The sequence below is a fragment of the Helianthus annuus genome, chromosome 4 (genome assembly GCF_002127325.2).
Source record: "Helianthus annuus cultivar XRQ/B chromosome 4, HanXRQr2.0-SUNRISE, whole genome shotgun sequence".
Lineage (NCBI taxonomy): Eukaryota > Viridiplantae > Streptophyta > Magnoliopsida > Asterales > Asteraceae > Helianthus > Helianthus annuus.
In genome coordinates, this window is record NC_035436.2 from 7,636,266 (window position 1) to 7,646,141 (window position 9,876).

The window sequence follows — 9,876 nt, forward strand, 5'->3', positions numbered from 1 at the left end:
ATTTTATGAATGAAAAATATGAATTAGTCACTTCCAAAAATCTCTAAATTCTCTCAAGTTCTTATCTATTTTCTTTGGATCAATTGGTTAACGATTTGGTTCGTAACAATTGGTATCAGAGCGGTCTTGATCCACATCAATGGACGCTCAAAGTCTATCCAAATACGAGTTGTTCGATCGAATCGAGTCAAGTATTGCTCGGATGATCGATATTCTCAAGAACCGACCTCAGTTACCACCACCAATTTCCGCCGCCACACCAACCGCCATGTCACCCGTTTCCACCACACCGCCGACATATACACCCATCTCAACACCAAAATCCACCACCTTCGGCCAACCTCCCGCCGCACCGAAACCATCCCCGCTACGAGTACCGAAAACCACACCAACACGGCCATCATTACCGAAACCATTTGCGTCAAGACCCAACCCAACACCAACACTAGCATTAACACTATGTCCTAAATGGAACATGGGTTTCACAAAGACTGCCTGGGAGATGAGTATAACAGGCATGCCACAATTTCACTGGAGTTCGAAGTGGTACAAAGAAGACTCAATCGAAAGTGTAGCCAAGCAACGTGAGTGGCGACCACCTTGGCACCCATCACGTCAATACATAGAGACCGCTCCTAACGTCGTTGTACGCCTCGAATGGCGACCGCCGTGGAATTCGCTCATGTTGCATCGGGATTGTCAACCTTGTGGACAAGGTTCTTTCAAGGGGGATAGAATGATGTGTACCTCATCCACATATATATTTACTCACGAGACACCATGCACAAAAATGAAATGTGTGTCATGGCAGTTGCTAGAATCATATGCATATTAGTTACTTGTTTTATTTATTTATCTTACTGCATAGTGGGTTAATGACTTAGTGGGAGTAGTGGTTTGGATGGTTACAATTGTTAAGTCTTATTTAAACGAGTTTGTATCTCCATTTTATTTTATGAATGAAAAATATGAATTAGTCACTTCCAAAAATCTCTAAATTCTCTCAAGTTCTTATCTATTTTCTTTGGATCAATTGGTTAACGATTTGGTTCGTAACAGAATTTCACTTCATTGGGTCAACTATATACTATTGATCATAATTCTTTTTTTGTCGAATATATGGATTAAAAAAGAAATTCAAGCCAAATAACCTCGTAAGATAAAAAGATTGAACATTATTTCTAAATAAATGACCATATACGATGTGTTTCGATAGCAATTTTAAGGAGATAATTATAAGGCTATAAAGTGTGCTTCCCTTTCTTTCATCCTCATGACATCAACTCATCATATCTCATTTCAGTGCTATCAAGGAAGATGGTTTTCCCCTTCACTTCCAAGCTTCCAAATCATCAATGTCATCAAAAGAACAATCGGGAAGCTTGGGGGGAATTCAATGATAGCACCGTAAATTAATCCCGAGGTGGGGGGAGGGGTGTACTCATCGCTGCCGACGCCACATCACCTACCTGACCTCCTTCCCCTATCAATACTTTGATTTAATCGTAAAAATTTAAACCCACTAAAAATGAGCTAAATAAAAACATTTTTTTAATTAGTCTATACAAATATTCTTATCTTATATTTATGTTTATGTACCGTTCTCTATTGACGGCGTCTATGTACTGTTATATTATACTTTTATATAAAAAACACTTGAACACAAATATAAAAACCCCAACTAACTAATAAAAAATCAATCAAGTCATTACAATAATAATACTTAAACAAACCACATTCAAAAAAGATACACGTGTTCACAGTTTTTAAGACGGATATGGGCACAATGTCTACCCCCTTGTATTATTGCATCCATCTTTAAAGCATATCACATTACATTTTCTCCTTCACTTTGGGGCCATTCATCACTCTGTCACAAATTTTCTCCGATTTTCCTCTCCTTTCTCACGGTACATTTCTTCACTAAATTTCGGACCACATCTTCTGCACATCTCACCAAATTCCGCTAGTTTTTATCCACTTTTTCGTGTATTTTTTGTATAATTTCATAGATTTGAGCTACCGCATCACTTTATTTGTGATTTCGTACTGATTTTGCTTTGAATTTTTGTTGATTTTCGATCGGATTCAAGTATTCAACTGCTTGTTAGTTTTGTATCGGATTCAACTAGTTTTTATGCATTTTTTTCATGTATTTGAGCTATCGCATCACTTTAACAGTAGTTTTGTAGTGATTTTACTCTGAATTGTTGTTGATGAACAGTTTTTTTATCGGATTCAACTGCTGTCAATTTCGTACGAGATTCAGCAACTTTTTATGCGTTTTTTCATGTGTTTTTTTGAATATTTTCTTAGATTCGAGTTACCGCATCACTTTATCTGTAATTTCGTACTGATTTTACACTAAAGTTTTTTTGATTTTCGATCGGATTTAACTGTTGTTAATTTTGTAGCAGATTCAGCAAGTTTTAATGCTTTTTCTCATGTATTTTTGAATATTTTCTTAGATTCGAGTTACCGCATCACTTTATCTGTAATTTTGAACTGAATTTTTGTTGATTTTCAATCGGATACATCTGCTGTTAATTTTTTTAGCAGATTCAGCAAATTTTATTGTATTTTTTTCATGAATTTGTGAATATATTTTTAGATTTGAGCAACCGCATCACTTTATTTGGAATTCTATACTGATTTTACTTTGAATTTTTGTTGATAAACAGGTTTTTGATCGGAATCAACTGTTGCTAAGCTGTTTCAGCTACAGATTTTTCGATTAACAGAGTAAGCACGTCTAGATCTAGTCTACTTAGTTAAGTACTAATTTTGTTTCGTTTTCTTCTCCTTCACGTATGCCTAAATTCTGGGTAGTTTTGTACTGTTTTTTCGCGTTCAGATTCAACTGTTGCTAACTTATTTCAGCTTCGTATCTTCGTTTAACGGAGTAGGCACGTTTAGATCTCGTTTACTTCGTCAAGTGCTAATTTATTTCGTGTTTTTTTCTTCACGTAGACCAAAATTCTGTTCCGATTTGCAACGCTGTATCACTTGATGTTTACCAATTACAGTAAATTCTGTTGATGTAGAGGTTTTTGAGTAGATTTGTATATTTTCAAGTTAATTCAGTTCGTATCGGTGTAAACAAGCCTTTTTAACTGTTTTCAAGCTATGAAAACATAGAATTCGTGTAAACGAGTAATTTTAAAGATACGGATGCCGAGGTTTTTGATCTGATTTGATTATTAGCAACATAGTTCATAGCAGATTTGTGTACAGAAGTTAATTTCACTCTATCCGTGTGCTTCACAAAAAGGCGATTAGGTTTTATTATTACTAATTTGATGAATCAGTAATGTGATTAGGTTCTGTAACTTTTGTTGCAGGGTTGACAATGGCTCAGAAGACACATCTCCATGGCACTCTTCATGTAACGATCTATGAAGTCGATAAAATTCATGTTGCTGGTGGTGGTAACATATTCTCCAAGGTATATACCATATGTTTTTTTTCACCGAAAACAACTTTCAATTTCGTTGTTTTAGTGATTCAAGATTTTGACCTCATAGTGATACATGACATTGGAGCCGAGGGTCTCTTCTGGAAGCAGCCTCTCTATCCCAAGGGATAGAGGCAAGGTCTGTCTACATCCCACCCTCCCCAGACCCTATGAGTAGCTTTGCTATTTGTGGGGTTTACTGGGCATGGTTGTTGTTGTTGTTGTAGTGATACATGACATATAAATGGATCTGCTTTTGTGATTCACTTTTTTAACCTGAATATATGTTCTTTCATTTATTCTGTTTTGAGAGAGAACATATGGAACAAAAAGAATCATTCAATTTTTCAATCTTAAAAAAATATTAAAATAAAGAAAAAGAAAATGGAAGTGTTTATTGTTTCTCACTCGTTTATCCTTAAATAAAATAAAAACATGAAGAAATTAGTTTGATTATTTATTTTTGTATATAATCTATGTATAGGTTATATCACTTGTGAATGTGTAGGTAAATGGTACCAAATAAACATATACACAAGTTAGTTTGATGGTTTTTTTTAATGTACATAATCTGCATGCGTATGTAAAACGTTTAAAATTTGCAAAATATGAATCACAGATTATCAAGTTGTTATTGCGATAATTTAATGTTCGCTAATGATCCTCATCATACAAGCCTATAACTTGCAACAGTGTTGTGTAACATTAATATAGAGTATTTATAAATACACATTTTTCTTTATTATCAATTCGTTTTGCAGATTGTGGCTAACATAGAGGAGACTATCGGATTTGGAAAGGGAACTCCGAAAATGTATGCAACTGTCGATCTCGAAAAAGCCCGAGTTGGGCGAACCAGAATGATTACCGATGAGCCTGAAACCCCGAAGTGGAATGAGTCATTCCACATTTACTGTGCGCACTCAGCTTCTAACGTCATATTCACAGTCAAAGACGATAATCCCGTCGGTGCAACCTTAATTGGGCGGGCTTATATCCCCGTTGAAGAAATCTTAGACGGTGAAGAATTGGATCGATGGGTCGAGATTCTAGACGAAGATAAAAATCCTATAAGCGCAGGTTCTAAAATCCACGTAAAAGTACAGTATTTCGATGTTACACAAGATCGTAACTGGGACCGTGGAGTTAAAAGTGCTAAATATCCCGGAGTTCCGTACACGTTCTTTGGTCAGAGAAACGGATGTCGGGTTTCGTTATATCAAGATGCGCACGTCCCCGATGGTTTCATTCCTAAAATACCCCTTGCTAACGGGGAATTTTACGAGCCACATAGATGTTGGGAGGATGTGTTTGATGCGATAACCGACGCGAAACACTTTATTTATATTACGGGGTGGTCGGTTTACACCGAGATAACTTTGATACGCGATTCGAGGCGGCAGAAGGCGGGAGGTGACGTTACACTCGGTGAGCTTCTAAAACGAAAAGCGAGTGAAGGTGTTCGCGTTCTTATGCTTGTTTGGGACGATAGAACATCTGTGGACATATTCAAACGAGACGGATTAATGGCTACGCATGACGAAGATACCGAAAACTATTTCCAAAATACCGACGTTCATTGCGTTTTATGCCCCCGTAATCCTGATGACGGTGCAAGTTTCATTCAAGACCTTCAGATTTCCACCATGTTCACTCACCACCAGAAAATCGTAGTGGTGGACGCCGCGATGCCGACTGGCGACTCAACGAACCGCCGCGTGGTGAGTTTCGTTGGCGGCATTGATCTCTGTGACGGGCGGTATGATACCCCGTTTCATTCGCTTTTCCGAACGCTTGATACCGCCCACCATGACGATTTCCACCAGCCGAACTACACCGGCGCTTCCATAACCAAAGGCGGGCCCCGCGAACCGTGGCACGACATACATAGCCGGCTCGAAGGACCCGTTGCGTGGGACGTTTTGTTCAACTTCGAACAACGGTGGAAAAAACAAGGCGGGAAAGACATTCTTGTTAATTTACGAGAACTTGACGGCATCTTAACGCCACCTTCTCCTGTAATGTTTCCAGATGACCAAGAAACATGGAACGTTCAAGTGTTCCGATCGATTGACGGTGGGGCCGCTTTCGGGTTCCCGGATAGTCCCGAAGATGCGGCTAACTCGGGTCTAGTCAGCGGGAAAGATAACATAATCGATAGAAGCATACAAGATGCGTATATTCATGCTATAAGGAGAGCTAAACGTTTTATCTACATCGAAAATCAGTATTTTCTCGGAAGCTCGTACGCATGGGAGTTTGATGATGTTAAAGGCGAAGACGTCGGTGCGTTGCATCTTATCCCGAAAGAACTTTCGTTAAAGATTGCGAGTAAGATTCATGCCCATGAAAAGTTTACGGTTTATGTTGTGGTCCCGATGTGGCCCGAAGGGATACCCGAGAGTGCATCGGTTCAAGCGATATTGGATTGGCAAAGGAGGACTATGGAGATGATGTATAAAGATATCGTTCGGGCTCTTGAAGCCGAGGGGCTTCAGGATGACCCGAGAGATTATCTCACTTTCTTTTGCCTTGGGAACCGTGAGGTGAAGAAGAGCGGCGAATACGAACCATCTGAACGGCCTGACCCGGATTCGGATTATGAAAAAGCACAAGCGGCTCGCCGGTTCATGATCTATGTACATGCCAAAATGATGATTGGTAAGTTGGATTATTACTTTTATAATATAGTTTTTAAACATATTCAATACACAAGGTGTTGACCCGGATCCATTTTGACCATACATAGAAGTTACTCATTTGATCCTAACCCGTTTTGACACGTTACATGATCCGGGTAAACCCGCTTGTGTTGCCACCTAATTGCAAGGGACTTTTGGTCTCATCTAACAAAATGTCTCTTTTCATAAAAAAATATATTATTTTTGATGATCTTATGTATTGATATTTTTTGAGTAAAATGTCATTTCCGTCCCTACCTGAGGTCTAGCTAGTTTTGTGACTTTTGTCCAAAAGATTCTTTTTTCGCATCTGGATCCAAAAGGTTTGAAATCTTGTCATTTTCACCCAACTCGTTAAATCCATCCTTTTTTTTTCTGTTATGTCAAAGATATTTTTCGTCTTTTTTGCTAACTTAAAGGGCAATTCGGTTTTTTTCGCTTTATGTAAAAAGACTGAATACCCCTGAAAAAGACCAAATTTCCCTTTAAGGCTTTAAGTAAACAAAAAAGACGGAAATACCCCTTACTTAACGGAGAAAAATGGATGGAGATAACGAGCTGGATGAAAATGGCAAGATATCAAACCTTTAGAATCCAGTTGCGGAAAAACAAACCTTTGGATGAAAGTCGCAAAACTGACCAAACCTCATAGGGACGAAAATGACATTTTACTTTTTTTTTTTTTTATATAAAACTAATCAGAATTTACTAAATGCAGTTGATGATGAATACATAATAGTCGGATCTGCAAACATCAACCAACGATCCATGGATGGTGCACGAGACTCCGAGATCGCAATGGGCGCCTACCAACCATACCACTTATCAACCCGCAGTGAACCCGCAAGGGGTCAGATTCACGGGTTCCGTATGGCTTTATGGTATGAACACTTAGGCATGCTCGACGACACTTTCCAGAACCCAGAAAGCACCGAGTGTGTGAAAAAAGTTAACCACATGGCCGACAAATATTGGGACCTTTTCGCTAGTGAGAATCTTGAACAAGACCTGCCCGGTCACTTGCTTCGTTACCCGATCGGGGTTGCTAGTGAAGGTAATGTGACCGAACTGCCCGGAACCGAGTTTTTCCCTGATACGAAAGCTCGTGTTCTTGGTGGTAAAGTTGATTACCTTCCTCCAATTCTTACCTCATAGGAAGGTAAAAAAGGTATGCATTTTTATGTTAGTTGTGTTGTTTATGGTTATAATAAGGTATGTTTGTTGGTGGTGTTTGGTTTTGGGAGGCTATTATGTGTATGTGTAATGCAGACTTCTTGTTTTTAACTATGTGGTATTGTAATCATGTCTCCGTGACCGTGACAAGGCTAAAATGGCGTGGGTTTGGTTAGTCGAATCCATGTTTTTTTTTTAAATTTTGTTTTATGTATATGAGGTAGATCCTGTACGAAGGGAAAAACGTACGGAGTGTAAGAAGCTACTAGAATGTGACACGTGTTTTAGGCTAGGGGGATAATAGTCCATACGTAATTACGTAGCGGATGAGGGTGACGGGTGTATGTAATCACATAATACTAGCTAATTACATAGAACAATATATACGTATATAACTGTTCTGAAAATAAGTCATTGGGTAATTACCAAATGATGCAATGATATGTAATCACATCAAACGTTCATTTTTTTAAATAAAAAAACTAAAATAATACCGCTCGTTTATGATGTAACTTATTTAAAAAAATGGAATGTTCGATTTCAATAATCTCAACTATTCGTTGTTGGTCGTTAACAGTTTCAACTTTAAAAATAACTACTGACAGTCCCAACTATTAATATATTGGCCTCCAATGGACCCTGATTAATAGAACCCTAACGCTGTTAGTCTCCGTTCGACGGAAAATGTTTTTGGCTGGAAAACTCCTTTTTAGCCGGAAAACTCAACCTTTTCGTACCAAACCTCTTTGTAACCTCATTACGGATCTTTAGAAACCTTTTTCTAGTAAAAGCCCTAATTATTGAGGTCGCCGGAAAACTCATTTTGGGACGGAACACTTCTTTTTGCTGGAAAACTCAACTTTTTAGCCGGAAAACTCAACACTTCTCTTTGGAACCTTAGATCGGATCTTTAGGAAACTTTTTCTGGCAAAAAACGTTTTTTCGACTTCCAGAAACTAAGGGCGTTGGGTTCTGTTAGTCAGGGTCCATTGGAGGTCAGTATGTTAATGTTTAGGAGTGTTAGTGGTTATTTTTTAAGTTGAGACTGTTGACGACCAATTGCGAATAGTTAGAATTATTAAAATCCAATATTTCAAAAAAAAAAAAAATTCGATATATGAAAATGTTATGGATGCTGAAAGACCAAGATAAGTTGGTTTAAAAGGCAACAATACGATAAATTTTTTTTTGACCTTTCAACACTTGTTTTCATTATGTAATTATAAGATTTTGGAATTACTTAATTTCAACCACTAAATATGTAAATCGATGCTTAATATAATCCTTCTTATTCTTCACACGCGTACGCAACTTCTCCTTTGTATTTGATCCAACCCATTATATATAAAAATAAGCATGTTGCAAAAACACTTAAGAGCACTTAAGAAGTACTCGACCCAGATGAAGAGTATTCAGACCTTGACAACTTCTTTGTAGCGAGTATTCAGGGAGTAACGAGTATTCAGTTTTATGTTTACTGTTTACATGTAAATAGGCGCGACACTTGGCCTTATGTAAGTCCGCCAGCGTTTGGTTGCAGTTAAAAAACGAAGTCGGTTAGTGGCGTCCCAATGTTGTTTTTATAAATAATTAATAGTAATATATTCTAGTATGATTACAATTTTCAATGTCATAGTCAATACTCAATAGCAACTCAATCATGGTTTAGATAAGCTTTTTGATTTTCTTACAAAATGTTTTCAATTATTTACTTTAATAATTGCAAAAAATAGTGACTCGATGATTGATTTTCTTACAAAATGTTTTCAATTATTTACTTTAATAATTGCAAAAAATAGTGACTCGATGATTGTTTAGAGCTTTAGATAACAACAATTTGATTGACCCTTTGTCGTCTATTTATACGTCATCAATTTTAACTCGATATCAAAATCATAATACACACCACGACAATACATACAAATCCAATCATCTTCCTTTAATGAATAAGCTAAAAACTTCTCTTCTCAATCAAACAAAAAAGGTTAACATATTTAGGTGATTAGGAGACTGATTTTTAAGACGAGAGAGCTCAACATAAGATTTTGCTAAAAGGATGTAAAAGGCGTCATCGTATAGAGTAAAATCGGTATATGTATATAAATAAGGGTGTCAATCGTGTCGGGTTGAATTGTTCAACACAAACATTACCCACTGCCCACATCTTTATTCGTGTTAGAAATATCGATGTTAACTCAGACACACTTAAAATCGTGTAATAACATACCCTTTTAACTCATCTATCTAAACATGTCAAACAGGATGAGACCTAAGGGGTAGTAATCAAGTTAATAAGCGTGTTAATCAGGTTGGTGGGTTGTAAAAATGGGTTGAGCAGGTTAATAAGTTGTCTTGTTTAATTAAATAGGTTGGTATATCAACCTGCTTCTTAAACAAGTTCAACTCTCAAATTGAACGTGACATGTTTAATTAAACATGTTATAACTCGGACTCAGCCCGACATAGGAATTGGTTTCTATTGGAACCAACATGAACTAGTGGTTTGGGACGGGTTAAAAACGAGTAAATTGCCATTTTAGTCCCTGTGGTTTGGCCCATTTTGGCAGT

At 37.4% G+C, this 9,876-nt stretch overlaps 1 protein-coding gene across 3 annotated transcripts; it reads left to right on the top strand.

Moving 5' to 3' along the window:
• Nucleotides 1–1,753: 1,753 nt before the first annotated feature.
• LOC110935648 (phospholipase D alpha 1) lies at nt 1,754–7,508 on the top strand. 3 transcript variants are annotated; one of them, XM_022178024.2, is made up of 5 exons: nt 1,754–1,910; nt 2,682–2,742; nt 3,342–3,445; nt 4,216–6,115; nt 6,854–7,508. In XM_022178024.2, exons 3-5 carry the CDS (start codon nt 3,350–3,352, stop codon nt 7,288–7,290), a joined length of 2,433 nt encoding a protein of 810 aa, XP_022033716.1. In that variant the 5' UTR covers nt 1,754–1,910; nt 2,682–2,742; nt 3,342–3,349; the 3' UTR covers nt 7,291–7,508. The 3 variants fall into 3 exon arrangements, with proteins under 3 accessions (XP_022033716.1, XP_035845601.1, XP_035845602.1); XM_035989708.1 differs by having other exon boundaries at nt 1,760–1,910; nt 2,682–2,770; XM_035989709.1 differs by lacking the exon at nt 2,682–2,742 and having other exon boundaries at nt 1,787–1,910.
• The last annotated feature ends 2,368 nt before the right edge of the window (nt 7,509–9,876 follow it).